At 50.4% G+C, this 16,944-nt stretch overlaps 1 protein-coding gene across 3 annotated transcripts in view; it reads right to left on the bottom strand.

Annotated features, from left to right (window-relative positions):
• Ptprn2 (protein tyrosine phosphatase receptor type N2) overlaps positions 1 to 16,944 on the bottom strand; it is a 711,256-nt gene that overhangs the window by 392,633 nt on the left and 301,679 nt on the right. For all 3 annotated transcript variants that reach the window (XM_074059905.1, XM_074059913.1, XM_074059920.1), the window contains 3 exons: positions 15,800 to 15,840; positions 11,930 to 12,312; positions 480 to 566 (listed from right to left, as the gene is read on the bottom strand). In XM_074059905.1, coding sequence (XP_073916006.1) covers positions 480 to 566; positions 11,930 to 12,312; positions 15,800 to 15,840 — 511 coding nt within the window. The remainder of the gene's footprint in view (positions 1 to 479; positions 567 to 11,929; positions 12,313 to 15,799; positions 15,841 to 16,944) is intronic.

Raw genomic sequence — 16,944 nt, 5'->3', positions numbered from 1 at the left:
GACTGGCTTTGTGCATGTCCTGTGCCTCTATGGCCTCTCTCACCAATGAGACAAGGACTCTGGCTACACTGTAGTCACCTCAGCAACACACTGAGTGCAGCAGCTTTTGAGACAGTGGCAGGGTCCTGCGTACACAGGCACTCAGTGAGTATGGGCAGAGGGTCAGCTGCCATGGCCAGTCCTGTGGTGGAGTGGGCTCCAGGCAATGCCAAGTGCAGTGGGGCTGGGCCACTGGCCTCAATGACACTGCTGTCAGGAGATTATGACTCTTATAACTGAATGCAGATTTCAGTTGTATTTAAATAACTTACCAAACCCACTGGAATTTTCCTTTCATTTCTTCTCCGAACAGTTCCTCTCTGATATAATTAACAAGAACCCCAGGCATGCAACTCTTTCCTTTGCAAACCGATTTCTGAGACTGAACATAATGTGAGCTGAGAAGAAGCTGACAGGCCCAGCATCCATCCAGTACTTACTCGACATCCACAAAGATGTTCGGTGGCACCTGCAGGAGGCGGGCGACCTCGTCCATCAACTGCTTCCCCTTGTCTGGGCTCAGGGGGCTGTGGAGAGAGAGGAGGGGCAGCATTACCAAAGAGCTCATCCATGCTTCAGAAGCTGGGAGTCCCTGGGGAGGCCCTGAAGCCTGCAGCTCTGACACTGGCATCCTACTCTCAGGGGCCTGGGATCAGGTGCTTCCTCAGGCATGATGAATCACCTGAATTTTCCAGCAATAAGACAGACAATACAGTGCAAATGGAATTGTTAGCAAGTGTAATGGGCCTATGATGCCACACTGGCTCATCTCGGCCTTCAATAAAAACATAATAAAGAGAGCAGAGGGAGGGAGGGGAACAACCGAGACAGAAAAAGAGGGGACAGAGTGAAGACCAGATGCTGAAAATTGGATTGTGGGACAACATTGAATGTGCAGAGGAAGCAGAGATTTTATGTGGACTCATTTCTACAGTGAATGGTAATCCCAGTGAAGAGGGATTTAAACGCTGGCATAAATGGTGGGCCAAAGCAGGTGCACCTTCAACAGCGCCTCATTAAAAGGTCATGAGTGGATGTCTCAGGAGGACACTGCAGTGAAAGACTCCCAAGCAATCAGACAGGAAGAGCTGCTTGGTTCAAGGCAGTGATCAGTAACCACATGGGACTTGACGTTACCATTACAAACTCTGATCCACGATTCAGTCTCACAAATCACAAGCTGCCTGTGAAATCCCATTGGTACCAGTCCAGAAGTATTAATTTAGTCTCATGACAGCAAGGCTTTCAGCCTTGCCGAGTGTCCACTGCTCTGTTCACTCAGCAGACGAGGAAGAAGGGATGCCTCAGTCAACAAGAAGAGCACAGCCCTGCCTTCACGTGGGGGGTGTATGCTCGCCACCAAAAAAGAAAGGTTAGCTTGTCAGTACGGGTTGAATGGTGTCACCCAAGAATCTATCTGCTGAAGTTCCAAAGCCCAGGTAATGTGAGCTTATCTGGAAATAGGGTCCTGTTGGGGTTGGGGATTTAGCTCAGTGGAAGAGCGCTTGCCTGGCAAGTGTAAGGCCCTGAGTTCAGTCCCCAGCACCAAAAAAAAAAAAAGGAAAAAAAAATGGAAATAGGGTCCTGCATTCTTAGTCATTAGCATGGCCTCTAATCCAGTAATGGTCACTGGTACCCTCATCAAAGGGGAAACTGGACACAGGTGTGTGCAGGGGAGATTATGTGAAGACACAGGGTCTGTCTGCGGTCACCAACGCCTGGGACAGACCCCCTCTGCCCAGCCAGCACCTTACCCAGGAGGGGTGAGTGCCGTTGTTCAAGCCACCAGGCCTATGGTACCTTGGCAGGGCTACCTGAGCAGACTGATGCACACATCAATGGGTGAATTCTATGGAGGAAAATTCAGGGGGATGTAGAGTGGGGGATGGGGAAGGGACAAAGGAGCTATTTTGGAAGGGGGTTTCTCCACACTGAGGCCACACTGAACAGAGCAATTTGGCATTAGGCAGTGAAAAAGGCAGGTGCAGGGGTGGGGCAGTCGGGAGGGGATGTCAGAGCTATGGGAGAATGGCCCTCCCAGGATGTGCACAGGAGAGAGTATCACCTGGACTTCCCTAAGAACACAAAGAAGTTGGGGTCCAGGGGGACAAACAGGCCACTGCAGCCACTCAGGATGATGGTCCTGGCCGGGTGGTGGGATCTGGGATTTGGAGAGAGAGATGCTGAGGCTGTGCTGACAGGATCAGCTGAGCTGAGAACATAGGAGGTGAGATGCTGCATTGAGGGCAGGCCAGGCACTGAGTGGGTACTGAGTGGGGCTGTCAGGTGGCCAGAGTTGATGCTCGTAGCTGGCCAATGGAAGATAGGTGGTACGGTGGCGTCAGCATGGAGCTGAGGGGACCTCCAGCACTCAGGGCTGGGGACATGAGGGGGAAGCAGCAGGAGAGAAAGAAAGGGCAGCCAGAGAGACAAGAAGTGAGCCAGAGAGGGCTGCAAGGAGAGAAGGTTGGACAACTGGACCATGAGGACAGAAGGACAAGCGTGCCAAAGAGTCTAGGTGAGCGGTTTCATGACATGGGAAAGACGGGCCTGATTGGTCTTCCCTGTGGCGACCAGGAGAAGGTCTCCTGGAGTGCTGTCCAAGAGTTGGCAGAGAATTGGGGAGCTGAGTCTGGAGGGGATGTCTTTAAGTGAGGATACACCAGCATATGAGCTTCCTGACTGGATGGCTGCACTGTGGGTAGAGAAGGAGGAGATAATGGCCTTGGGGAGGAAGAGGGACAGCTTGTCATGGTGAGGGCTGCTCTGGGGCTGGGCAACTGCGTGCTCTATACCCACTGAGGAACCTCAGACAGCCCCCAGGGCCTGGGGATCAGACCCCATCCATCTATGCCACACCTAGTGCCCTGTGAGGAATCAGCCACGAGTGCAGCCCCAGAGCTGGTGCAACGTCAGCTGGAGATGGAAGTCACTAATTTGGAGCTTAGGAACCCTTTTGGGAGAGAGGGACAGGAGACACAGATGGAAAGTAACTCCCACCGGATGCAGCGGTCTATAAACAGAGGGCCATATGAGTTGAGGGAATGCTGAAGGTCAGATTGTATCTGGCCCTGGACACAGCCATGCCTGCTGTGGACACAGCTGCAGACCCACTGTGGCCTGTGACCATCAGCAGCATGAGGCTCTCAGACAAACTGACCACGGGCCATGTTTCATTCATAAGCACAGATAAGAGGCACAGACTAGAGATCACGAGGAAGAGGCTGTCCCATGGTGGGCAGTGGGCTGCGTGGACACAGAGGTATGGCTGCAAGGCTGAGCCTGTCCCAGGAACCCATGACTTCCTGGGATGCCAGTGGGTCCCACATCTGCTACCCTTCCGAATCACCTGGAGTCCCCCCTCTACTGGCAAACAAACATTATCAGGATGGTAGTCCAGGATAATATATTTAACATCAAAATACAAAACCAAAATCTCTGTCCAAAGAGGACCAGCTCAGTCTGAGAGTCCCAGAGTAAGAATGTGCCCCACTCACTAAGATGAACATCTCACTAGACCAGGGTGTGGGGCCTGTGCGGACGCCCCCAGAAAACAACACACTCCCCAGGTGTGCACACACCACTCCACATACTCTAGCTCACTCTGCAAGCTTGCACAGGACCATCCACATACTCTAACACCCTTCCAAGGTGTGCACACACCCCTGCATGTACTCTAACTCACTTGCCAGGTGTATACACACCCCTCTAGGTGTTCCAGATGCACTCACTCGGGGCACACCAGCAAGAGGGTGGCTACAAATGCCCTAGACTTCCCTATTTTCTTGTTTGTATATCCTGAGGAGCAGTTTTGCTTGCAATGGCTGAACAGTAACATTTACACATCTCCAAAGCTGCTGTACTTCAGAGCTCCAAAATCCCATCCTGCTGCTTGACGTCTGGGTTCAGAGTGAGGGGCCTCAGGGCTTTCCCGGCTCTGACCCAGTTAGGTATCCAGGTGATCAGGGTGACAGCAGCCACACACAGACAGCTAGGACTGCATATGCTGAGAAGAACTCCAACTGTTTCCTAAGGAAGTTTAGACCGTGAAGTGACAGACGATGGCTGTGTATTTCAAAGCAAAATGGAGATAACTGTGTGCTCATTTGAGCACAATCAGAACCCTGCTATGGAGGCCCTCCCTGCCAGCAGCTGTGACAGCCTGCTATAGGGCCAGGAAAGGCACTGGTTATCCCATTGCACTTTGAGGCAGGGAAGGGACTGGTTATCCTACTGCTCAATGAGGCAGGGAAGGGATGTTTATCCTGCTGCACAGTGAGGTGGCACACTCCAACACATTCCCCAGATGTACACACACCTCTCCACACTCCAACACATTCCCCAGATGTGTACAAACCCCTCCACACTCCAACACATTCCCCAGATGTACACACACCTCTCCACACTCCAACACATTCCCCAGATGTACACACACCTCTCCACACTCCAACACATTCCCCAGATGTGTACACACCCCCCTCCACACTCCAACACATTCCCCAGATGTACATACACCCCTGCACACTCCAACACATTCCCCAGATGTACACACACCTCTCCACACTCCAACACATTCCCCAGATGTGTACAAACCCCTCCACACTCCAACACATTCCCCAGATGTGTACACACCCCCCTCCACACTCCAACACATTCCCCAGATGTGTACACACACCTCTCCACACTCCAACACATTCCCCAGATGTGTACACACCCTCCACACTCCAACACATTCCCCAGATGTACACACCCCTGCACACTCCAACACATTCCCCAGATGTGTACACACCCTCCACACTCCAACACATTCCCCAGATGTACACACCCCTCCACACTCCAACACATTCCCCAGATGTGTACACACCCCTCCACACTCCAACACATTCCCCAGATGTACACACACCCCTGCACACTCCAACACATTCCCCAGATGTGTACACACCCCTCCACACTCCAACACATTCCCCAGATGTGTACACACACCTCCACACTCCAACACATTCCCCAGATGTGTACACACCCCTCCACACTCCAACACATTCCCCAGATGTGTACACACACCCCTCCACACTCCAACACATTCCCCAGATGTACACACACCCCTCCACACTCCAACACATTCCCCAGATGTGTACAAACCCTCCACACTCCAACACATTCCCCAGATGTGTACACACCCCCCTCCACACTCCAACACATTCCCCAGATGTACACACCCCTCCACACTCCAACACATTCCCCAGATGTACACACCCCTCCACACTCCAACACATTCCCCAGATGTGTACACACCCTCCACACTCCAACACATTCCCCAGATGTACACACCCCTGCACACTCCAACACATTCCCCAGATGTGTACACACCCCTCCACACTCCAACACATTCCCCAGATGTGTACACACACCCCTCCACACTCCAACACATTCCCCAGATGTGTACACACCCCTCCACACATTCTAACCCGAACCCAAGGTGTGCACCCCTCCACATGCTCCAACTGACCTAAAGCATTCCTGGGCACCCCTCCCTGGAAGCTCATCATGAGAGATGACGTCCTCTTCCCCATGACACCTCACAAGCCAATCAGCGGTGAGAAACTGCTGTGTTCTGATGACTCAGTGTTTCTCATCAAGACGAGACTGTGTTTCTCACTATAATCATAATCATCTCACCTCATTAAAAATGCCAAAAGCTTAACAAATACTTAACATCTACCATCTTCACAGAACGCATGCGAGGGAGGCATCGGGCTACCCCAAGGCTACAATCCAGTGTTCGCCTAAGCTGTCTCAGTGTTGGGAACAAAGTAAGGCAAAAGGTCATTCTCATTTCTTCTCGGAGCCTGTGTGGCATTTTCTATGGGCAGCTGGGCTCATGGAACCCCGGGTGAGCTCTGGGATGATCTACCCACCACCTGGGCATCCTGATAGTCAGGATTCATTCTCACTGCTTTGTCCTTCCAGGAGACAAAGAGATGCCCCAGGACAGAGCACTTCCCTCATGGATCACGTAGGTGCCTGGCCAGGGCTGCCCAAACTCACTAGGGCAGTCACCAGTGTGGGCATGAGCATGGACAGGACAGGCTTGAGCTGGACAGAACTAAGGGAGATTCACAGGGCTGGAGGGGGCAGAGGATGGAGTGCATGCTGACTCACAAGGGCCCCCCAGGCTTCCAACTCTCCTGAAACAGTGCCCAAGGAGGAGGACAGGCCAGAGAGAAGGGCCCTGCACTCGCCTGTCCCCTACCCCCCAGCTCCTCCCTCCCTCTCACCACACCTATGCACTGGGGCCCCCTGTCCACATGAGACGAGCGGGACACTGGCCGTCTCTTTCCTTCATGGCTACCTTCTGATGGGCATTTGAGCCTGGTCTTCACGTTCACCCGTCTCTGCAACTGAGTCCTTTAACTCACGTGCATGTATGCACACACACTTACACATGCAAACAACATGTGTAAATTTACATGTACACATGCAAATAAACATCTCATAATAGACCACACACCACATGTATACACACACACCACACACACACACACTCTAACACACATGCACCAACTACCAAAACTACACTTTCCAAAAATGCTTAGTGGCTTTATCCCAAGGAATGAGTCCCTCCAGGCAGAAGAGCCTCCCCTCAGCATCTCCAAGCCTGCTTCTGTCCCAAGAGCAGATTGCCCTGCCTGCCCTGCTCCTGGGCAGCTCCTCCCCATCTCAGTGGGCTTCGCTCCACAGAAGCAGCCCTGAAAGGTAGTCCTTCCTACCCACTCTCACTACAAGCTGAGCATCTCATGATCTCGATTAATAACTTCCTCAACGTAAAGCCTCCAACGGAGTGCGAGTCCCTTCCCACAGCTGAGCACAGGCCAGCTTCCCCAGGAGCCGTCCTGCCACGCTGGGCTGCCAGGCTCACCCTCTTCCTCCCAGGCAGCAGCACATACTGTAGCATTTTCCCACCACGGTGTACACTCGAGGATGCCCATCAGCAAAGCTCGCAGAGCAGGATGAAGGAGGACGGGAGCCTGCCCGCCCCCATGCTGCTCCCAAGGCCACAGCAGCATTGCCCTCTAGAGCCTCTCTGGAGCCCGTTGGCCAAGTAGCCGGAGGCATAATTGACCTGCCTAACTTAGATTTCAGTCTCCGATGGTCACAGCACTGGGGACCGTCTGACTACAGAGCAGAGTGAGAGGCGTGGGTGAACGGCCAGGTGTGCAACACACCTATTGCCTCCTGCTGTCCACCTGTTGACCTCCCAACAGGCTCTTGCTTCTCAGCAGCCAGGGGTATCAATGAAGGGGCACTGACCACACCACTTTGCTCAGCCCGGCTGGTGTGAGCCATCACCTCACTCTTGTGACAGTTCGAAATCCTCCACAATAAAGAGCAAAAACCAAACGCAGTGCCCATGAAAGAGCAGAAGCTGGCCCTCAGGAAGTCTGTGGGCCCCTGGGTCGGGGGAGAGACCAGGTCCCCCTGCTGGATTCATCAACTCCAATTTTGGCAGCTGCATCTCCTCGCCAGGGTCGCCCCAACTGTGAGACAGACCTGACTGTGGGGACACAGGAACCAGTGGCAGGGGGTTGTCAGGCTTCCCAATGGTTGCCAAAAGGGTGTGGGGTTTGTCAAACCCTAGTCAGAATGTTCTGAGGGACTTCCTGATGGCAGGTCTGTGGTGACGGCTGAGAAAGTGGAGAGCAGGCAGCAGAGAGGAGCTGTTCAGTAGAGACTGATGAAAAGTTCCAACTGATGGAGCAAGGAAGGGAGTGTGAAACTGGTTCCTGAAATGAGGGGCTCAGAGGTAAAAATTTGGTTTGTTATGACACAGGAGAGCGTGTGTGTGCGCGTGCATGTGTGTGCGTGTACACATGTGTGCATGTGTGTGCCTGTACTGAGGATGGAACCCAGGGCCTCCTGCACGCTAGGCAAGCACTTCACACCCGAGCCTGATGCAGGATTCTAAGATTCCTTAGATCATGAGTGTGGGAGCCCAGTGGTGAAAACTGTGTCCTCTGCCATCAGTAAGCCTCATGCTTTGCACACTGTGATCTTTCCGTGTGCTTTCACACACTTTCCTCCTTTGAATGTCAAAACAACCCACTAAGCTAAACTGCGGTGCGTCCACTTTCCTTAAGGGAAAGTCGAGCTGTGTTTGTCTTTGACACCTGAGCACCTTCCCTGTATGCCCACTACGGCAGGCACTACACACGTTTGTCCAGTCTTACAGGTGGGGGCACCAGGGCTAGAAAGGCTGTCAGGGCACAGACAAGGGGCATGGCCCATGTGCTGGAGCTGGACGGCCCCCTCTTGGTGCTGTCTTCACGGCCCCTGCCCCAGCAGGTCAGGCAGGAAGCCAGGGTTGTAGACATGAAAGCTGCTTCCTATTCCCCTTTACTCCTCCTCCTCCTCGCTCCCTACTCCTGCTCCTTCCTAGTGGCAACTGTGATTATTTTTACTCACTGTGGCTAAAACTAAAACCTTCTTAAACATTAATCATTCCATGATGCAAATGGAAGAAATAAATGGTGACAAAGTGGAGAACACCCCACCTTCCGGAAAGATCCCACAGAGCAATAGCAGCTATACCGTCATTCTGGGTGTGGTACCACATGCCTGTAATCCTAGCTACTTGAGAGGCAGAAACAAGGAGGATTTGGGTTCAAGGTCAGCCTGGGCAAAGTCAGTGAGACTCTATCTCAAAAACAAACCATGTGCTACTTGGAAGGGAGAGTGGGAGGCAGGCCTGGGGAAAGTTAGCATGAGACTCTCTCTGAAAGAAGAAGACAAAAAAACCTAAACGCAAAAGGTTTAGGGGCATAGCTCTGACACTGAGTTCAATTCCCAGTTCTACACACACACAAAGAAAAAAGTCAAACTTGTTCCAAAACCAGGTCAGAAGAACTGAAGCTCCATCTTCCAGCACCAAGAATATTCCATCCACTCATAGCACTGAAGACTTCTTCCACCCCACTATGACCTCTCCAGAGACCTGCCATCATGGGCTGTGTGGGATCCTGCCCTGCAAGTTGGGGTTGTCTTCATTCACCACAAGGCCATCATGAAGTGAAAGTCGTGTGACACAGACGTTTTGATGATGGTGGGGTCCTGGGCACTTCCCCAGAGGGGTGGAGCCTCCCACATGATCTGCCGCAGCTATGTCACACCTGACTGCACAGCCTGCTGAGTCTGCTTTGTCCCCAGAGCCATCATGGGTCCCTCTAGCACAACTTTGTCCCCACATCAAACCTGTGACCCCTGAGTTTCCCTGACTCTGGGATTCCTTCCTGGACAGCCGCATTGGCTCTGAAGGTCCTTCTCAGGTGCATGTGCCTGCAGAGGGTTCTGTTGGCTGAGTGAAGCACTTATGTGTTAGATTTGGGAGTGGTCAATGGCTCTGCCCACTTCTATCCTGTGATCCCTCCCACCAGCCTACCATTTTAACATCATCCTCAGAGGACTGAGATGCTGCCTTGCCCTGCATCCAGGCTTGAATAACTCACTTCGTTTATAAAAGGGATAGCAGCAAAGGATGCCCTGTCTGTGGGGAAACAGGCCAGCAGAGCTGACCACATTCTTCCTCTATATAAAGGCCAGAAGATACAGTGCACACTGGCGACATGGTAGTGGCAAGTTAGAACTCATGTCCTTCTTTTGATGGGACATCCAGATTCACCAATATGACTTATGTTTTAAGAATGGTGCCCAATTCCTATAATCTGATAGCTGATCTATTTGGGTTTAAGCCAAGCTCTGGCGAAGTCTTGCCCCAGAGAATTCTAAATTATTAATTAACCTGATAATAAGGACAAAATTCCATCTCTTTGTGGACAAGAGGGCACAGGCTTCCAAACTCAGTGCCTTCAGCAGCACTGAGACTGGCTGAAGGGCCTGAAGTGTCTCTCCAGCATCCTTCATCTAAATGGAGAGACAGGCAGAAGCCGGGAACCAGCCAGGAAGGCATGATGGGCTCTGAAGCCCACTGCTTGTAGCAGGTGAACACCAGGTCTCAAAACACAACCAGAAACACATAACGAGAAAAGCTGCAACACTTCGTCTTCTACTGGGAATTTGCCACCAGCAGGAAGGAAATGGTCTGGATTGACAGTCTCTGCTCCTCAAGGGGCTTGGGCTGCACAGAGACCATGCCCTTGCTGACTACCCTTTACTCCCATAATGGCCTGCACAACACACACAGCACACACACCCACTTGAAATGCAGCGAGACAACTGAACGCTCCATCTGTCCTTCCTGGCTGACACCTTGTTATCACGTATGCGAGTCTAAAATGATAACATTTTCATGGAGGTGTCTGTCTGTCCCTTGAGGTACAACTGAGCCTCCTGCCCAGTGGAGGGGCAGTGGCTGGAGGGGGCCCCTGTCCTCACATAGGAAACACGTCCTCTGTGTCAGAGAAAATGATGCTAAGGACACTGGTGGCCTGCTGTGGGGAACAGGTTGTACAGGCATTCACACACACACACACACACACACACACATGGCACACAAGATACAACACACACCCAGCAATGTGTCCCAGGGAAGGGAGAACCCTGCACTCAGGATACTGACAATTTATAATAAGTGACACCCTTACTATGGTTCACTTCCCTGAGCCACCCATCAGCATCTCTCCTTTGCTCCCCTGCATAGCTGCAACCCCCCACGGAGTGTTTTATTAGGCACCTCTATGCAACCCCACACACAGCAGGAGACAGATGCCCCAACGTCCACCAGAAGCTTGTCCTAAGACAGGGAGCATGAGGACAAGAAGGTGTGTCGTGTCGTCTGAGCAAAGGTCTAGAGGAGGACTGCAGAGAAAATGGGACAGTGTTGGGGATAAACTTGAAGTTGTGGCTGCACAAGGCTCATCTGAAAGCATAAGTACGATTGTCAGGGTTCAAAAGGTCTTAAGTATTAATTTGACTTTGGTAATGGTCTGTGGTTTGAGCTCAAAAGATAACTTTTCCCTACTATGGCATGCAACTATTTTTCACTGATGAGATTTGGGATCTCCAGTGTGGCAACAACCCAACTTGCAGCAGACTGAGTCTGTTGGGAGCTGAATACAGACCAAGGTCTGAGTCAGTCTTAGGGGAGATGGGTGCCTGTTTTAATAAGCAGCTCCTCCCCTGCAGACAGCTGGGCAGGTGCAATACATAGGCTTTCTGTCTAATGAAGGTGTCCTGTGCAGGTGTGCACACATGCACCTGTACACACACGCTCGCACACACATACTCCGCTTTGAAACGTCACTTGAAGACATAGCAGTTTCTCACAAAGCTGGTGAGGGGCACAGCCACTAGCACCAGGGCCTGAGAGATGGCTGACCATTGTGCCTCTCTGGGTACATGGGCTTAAAGTTTCTCCCTTGTTAGGTTCGGATCACAGCAGGAGCGGGGAAGGAACACTGTGCTGCCATGAGGAATATTTTTCCTCTGAAGGGAGATTCGCATCCTGCTCTTCATGCTATTTGATGTGAAAGAGAGGAGGCCTTTGGAGTTTTAACAGCAGGGAGCCAGCACAGAGCTTAGCATTCCTGGCCCTTGCTGGCCCTCATCCTCGGGGCAGGGTCTTGCTACTTCACTCCTCCTGAGCAGCAGGAGAACCTGCCTGCGGGCCCACTGTCAAGAGCAGAGAGGCGGGAAGCGCATTACCCGCTGTGGATTGGTTACTCACTTCAGAGCACTGCCCTGGAGCTGGACCAAGTTCAGAAGCCCCAGGTAAGCGCTGGCGGCAGGGCTGCCTCCCACACCTCAGATTCCTCAGCACCGCTGCACAGTGTTCTCAGTTAAAGACATTTAAAAATAAAAGCATCTCCCCACTTGAGTGAAGCCTGCCTCCCCCAGGGTCTCAGGGCACCAGGAGATAAAAACCGGAGCTTCTACTCACTTGCTCCCCGTCACAATGTACCCGTGCTGCGACTCCTCAGAAGATTTGACTTCCAGTTGCAGGCCTTCGGGGGGTCCCCGTGCTGCTGCCAGGGGGCCCTGCTCCTCCTGCCAAGGCCCTGGAGCCCAGTTCTGGAGTTCGACCCCAAGCCTGTGGGCCCTGGCGTCCAAGTTCAGCTTCTTCTCTGACAGGTCTTTGGAGTAAGTCTGGCTCCTCACATTTTCCACACCAGCTGTCTCCTCTTCCGAAGACAAGGAAGACTCGGGCTCTTCTGACTTCTTGATCTCTGTTTTGAAGGACTTTTCCAGAAAAGGGACTTCAGAGAAGAGTGGGGACCCGCGGTCCTGCAAGAGGTCCCCAAGCTGGACACTCAGGCGACTGACCTGGCAGAAAGGAAATTCCCGTGAGATGCTGGCTATGAGAACGGTTGTTGGCTTATAGGACGGAAGGAATGTTGCTGTGGGATAGTGATAGTCTGAGCGCTTGAAGAAAAGCCTTTACTGTCTGTCTGTGTTTAGAGTCACATCAGGGGGGAATGCCAACCCAGTGGAGGATGAAGGCTTTGTATGTCCGAATCCACCCCCATACACACACCTTTCTGAAGAATCTGACTTTGTATTCAGTGTAGGTCTCTGGCATCTATATTTTTAAAAAATAACCTGTGTGATAGCAAAAGCCTCTAGAAGCATGGAGCACCCGATTGTAACAATAAATAATAATAATTACAGTGGGGGCGGGAGGAGAAATGACCCAAACAATGTATGCACATGTGAGTAAATGAATAAAACAATAATAATTAGGCAGAGAAAGAAACAGTAGCAGATTTTATATTCATAAACTCAGTCCTCATAAAAACCCTAGGAGTTGGGATCCTTCAAAATCCTGTTTCACAGATGGGAATCTTGAGGCAGAACAGTTAACCCAGGGCAAGGATGACACGGGGACCTGTGCTTGCCCTCTCATGACACTGAGGAACACTTGGTCACTTTGGGGTGACACTTGTCCGATCTAATCCTACCTCCCAGACAGCAGGTTCCTCAGGCCCACCTGCCCAGCACCCCACCCAACCGGTGTTGTAATCATGGCCCTCAACACTGACTATGTGTCTGACATTCACTTGCTTAGTGCAAACCACCTCACTTAATTCTTACCCCATGGACGAAGTGCTGGTCTGGCCTCTCATTTGTGGATTCTGAGCCTTATAGCAGTTAGATATTAAATACTTTTACAAAGTCACAGAGGTGGGGGGAGAAATGAACCAAGCCTTGTATGCACATATGAATAATAAAAGAAAAATGAAAAAAAAAACCAACAAAGTCACAGCGGTAGCGATTGGCAGATCAGGGATTGGAACTCAGGCCTAACTGAGTTTTACCAGCAGGATGAGGCCTATCAGGGTTGCCCCTGGTGTGTATGATGCCCGAGTCCCCCATGGTTCCAGTAGGGTGCTTTATCCATGAAATCTTATCTCTAAGGTTACACTAGACAACAGGAGAACTGGATTGACTCTACAACTCATTCTATCAAAACATGTTCATTTAGGAAACTGAGAAAGGGTTATAAAGAAAATCATCCTGTTTTTGACTAAAACTCATTTGCAGCCTTTCTTCTTGTGCTTTAAACAAAATAGTAACTTATTGGGGACATTTGCTCAAATATGGATTCTGAATGAAAACAGTGTACTGTGTTCAAGTTACCCAATGGGCCCAGGACATGTCCTGGGGCTTTTCAGGAAAGGGGACAAGGCTCTCTCAGATGGTGTCTCAATGAGCAAAACAAGGAAGGTGCTGATGAACAAGAGCTCAGGACACACAGCACTCAAACACCTTTTTAAAAACTGCCTGACAATGTATCCCAAGCCACAGAGAAGTGAGTCAATTCTCAGCATGAGGAGAGTGACAAGGCCACGGGGAACAGTCTGGTACCTCCACTGGTGGCAGACGAGGGGCCCTACTACCATGGGGAGCACAGGCCCAAGCTTGTGCCCTGGCCACTGCCACTTCCTCCCCTCTCCCCAAATCCAGAAACTGTCTCCTGACCCCCTCAGGTGGGTGTCCCACCATTGCTGGGCTTAAAATTCCTGATGTATTATTCTTTTCTTGTAAGAGCCACTAAGTCGCAAACCACTAAGATAATCTGACAGGAGAATAACTCACCAAAGATTCTTTTTTCTCCACTCAAAAAAAGTTTCATAGAATCATATAACACCATTGTCACTGCATATGAGCTGATTTTCTGTATTCTTAAGACCAACACTAATGACCACAGTTTCTTTTTTTTTAAGTTAAACACTTTTTTATTTTTTTTTTAATTTTTATTGTTTTATTATTCATATGTGCATACAAGGCTTGGGTCATTTCTCCCCCCTGCCCCCACCCCCTCCCTTACCACCCACTCCGCCCCCTCCCTCTCCCCCCCCTCAATACCCAGCAGAAACTATTTTGCCCTTATTTCTAATTTTGTTGTACAGAGAGTATAAGCAATAATAGGAAGGAACAAGGGTTTTTGCTGGTTGAGATAAGGATAGCTATACAGGGCATTGACTCACATTGATTTCCTGTGCGTGTGTGTTACCTTCTAGGTTAATTCTTTTTGATCTAACCTTTTCTCTAGTTCCTGGTCCCCTTTTCCTATTGGCCTCAGTTGCTTTTAAGGTATCTGCTTTAGTTTCTCTGCGTTAAGGGCAACAAATGCTAGCTAATTTTTTAGGTGTCTTACCTATCCTCACCCCTCCCTTGTGTGCTCTTACTTTTATCATGTGCTCAAACTCCAATCCCATTGTTGTGTTTGGCCTTGATCTAATGTCCACATATGAGGGAGAACATATGATTTTTGGTCTTTTGGGCCAGGCTAACCTCACTCAGAATGATGTTCTCCAATTCCACCCATTTACCAGCGAATGATAACATTTCGTTCTTCTTCGTGGCTGCATAAAATTCCATTGTGTATAGATACCGCATTTTCTTAATCCATTCGTCAGTGGTGGGGCATCTTGGCTGTTTCCATAACTTGGCTATTGTGAATAGTGCCGCAATAAACATGGGTGTGCAGGTGCCTCTGGAGTCACCTGTGTCACAGTCTTTTGGGTATATCCCCAAGAGTGGCATTGCTGGATTAAATGGTAGATCGATGTCTAGCTTTTTAAGTAACCTCCAAATTTTTTTCCAGAGTGGTTGTACTAGTTTACATTCCCACCAACAGTGTAAGAGGGTTCCTTTTTCCCCGCATCCTCGCCAACACCTGTTGTTGGTGGTGTTGCTGATGATGGCTATTCTAACAGGGGTGAGGTGGAATCTTAGTGACCACAGGTTCTTAAATAGGAAACACTAACAAACTAGCGCAGGTAATGGAGGCTGATATGCACGGGAAGGTCCCCTCCTCTGCAGTGTGTGCAGCTGCACACTGACCATGGCCATGGTCACACGTGTTGACAAGCCCCACAAGTGGCCAGGGTGCTGAGAACCGCCTGTTTACTTAACCTTAATTCATCCTCCATGTGGCCAGGGCCCATCCAAGTAAACCTTGGAAGCTGCATGACATGTCAGGTTGGGGACAGTCACTGTCCCCCAGGTGCAGAAGTTCTGAGAATATTAATTTTCTTTGTACTAACCATATTTTTCATGTTTCTATATAATGGATAAATATTACTTTATAATCTGAAAATAGGTATCAGCACATCACATATGTAGGTATACACAATTTTGTGTGTGCTCTGTATACTTTTCTCTGTTTGGGGATTGTGAAGTGTTTTTCCCAGACTTTTATAGGGAATAAACTTTGCACTTCATAAATTTCTGAACCTTGAATAAAAAGAGTACAGCATGACTCTGGGTTTAGGGTAAACCAGGCTTTCAAGGATGGTTGCCTTACCTCTTCGTACACGGGGTCGTCCTCCTCATGCACTCTGTGATCTGTAAGAGACAGGAGCGTCAAGTACATCCCACCAAAATGACATCACAAGGTGTCACCATGTGTGACAAGGTGTCTACACAGAACCTTTCTGGAAGAGATGAGGTGTGATGGCATTGGCTGCATTCTACCCAGAGCAAACCTTCTCTGCAGCACAGCTGTGGGAGAGAAGGGGGTTGACCAGCTATACCCCAGGCCTTGTGGCTTTCATGACTGCGTCTCTTAGCTCCACAGACCTGTGGGTCATCTTGACATTTGCCACAGCACAAAGGCCCCCTGTGCTTCGCCACAGTTGATAGTTACCAGCGTGAACAGTGAAGCATCTCACCCAAACTGCTTAGGATGCAGGTAGCTGAGGCATCACTGACTCAGTTTCCTGACTCTGACCGACCTCTCTAAGTGAATACCCTGCCCACAACACATGAGGGTGTATGACTCACGCACATTCCTTAAGTCACACGTGGGGACCCTCCAGACCCTCCTGTGCCTATGACTCCTTCCAGCACAGGGGTCGTCCACTACAGTGTCTTGCCATGGTGGAGGCCACCATGTCCTCTCCTGCAAGCCACATCAAGCTTCCTGCTTCCAGCAAGCCTGTTCCAACTCCCACAATAGAGAGGGGTGAGCCTTTCAGCAGGTTTTCAGCATGTTCTTGTGTACCCACTATGGGCCAGGCATTGAGTTGGTAGCTTCAGGGGAGGCTCGCCGCCTGCCTGAGTGGTCTCTGGGGTCCTGGCTGACTGTGGGTGAGGCCAGGGCAGGGTGGTGTCTGCCGCCTCCAGCAGCCTCAGAGGGTGCAGAAAGCCAAGTAAATCCCTTTCACTTTGTTATTCAAATATCTGACAATATAACTCACACAATCCAAATAAAAACACTTTCCATTGCTCCCACCCACCTTTTCTTCTAATTCTGAACCTCAGCATGGAGGAATTAAGCCTCTTCATAGAGAGCAGTGTGCCATTCAACATCATTTCTCTGATAGGTTTACTCACTAAGAAAGCTTTTAGAGGCAAAAGTTCAGATAATAATCATTAATACAAACCCATCTCCCCAGCAGAAAGAATGCATTCAAGCCTGGTGAAAACAGGCTCTCCCCTCCCCGTGCC

This window comes from Castor canadensis, chromosome 2, assembly GCF_047511655.1.
Source record: "Castor canadensis chromosome 2, mCasCan1.hap1v2, whole genome shotgun sequence".
NCBI lineage: Eukaryota > Metazoa > Chordata > Mammalia > Rodentia > Castoridae > Castor > Castor canadensis.
The sequence above is the reverse complement of the archived record's forward strand: the minus strand, read 5'-3'. Positions and strand labels throughout refer to the sequence as shown.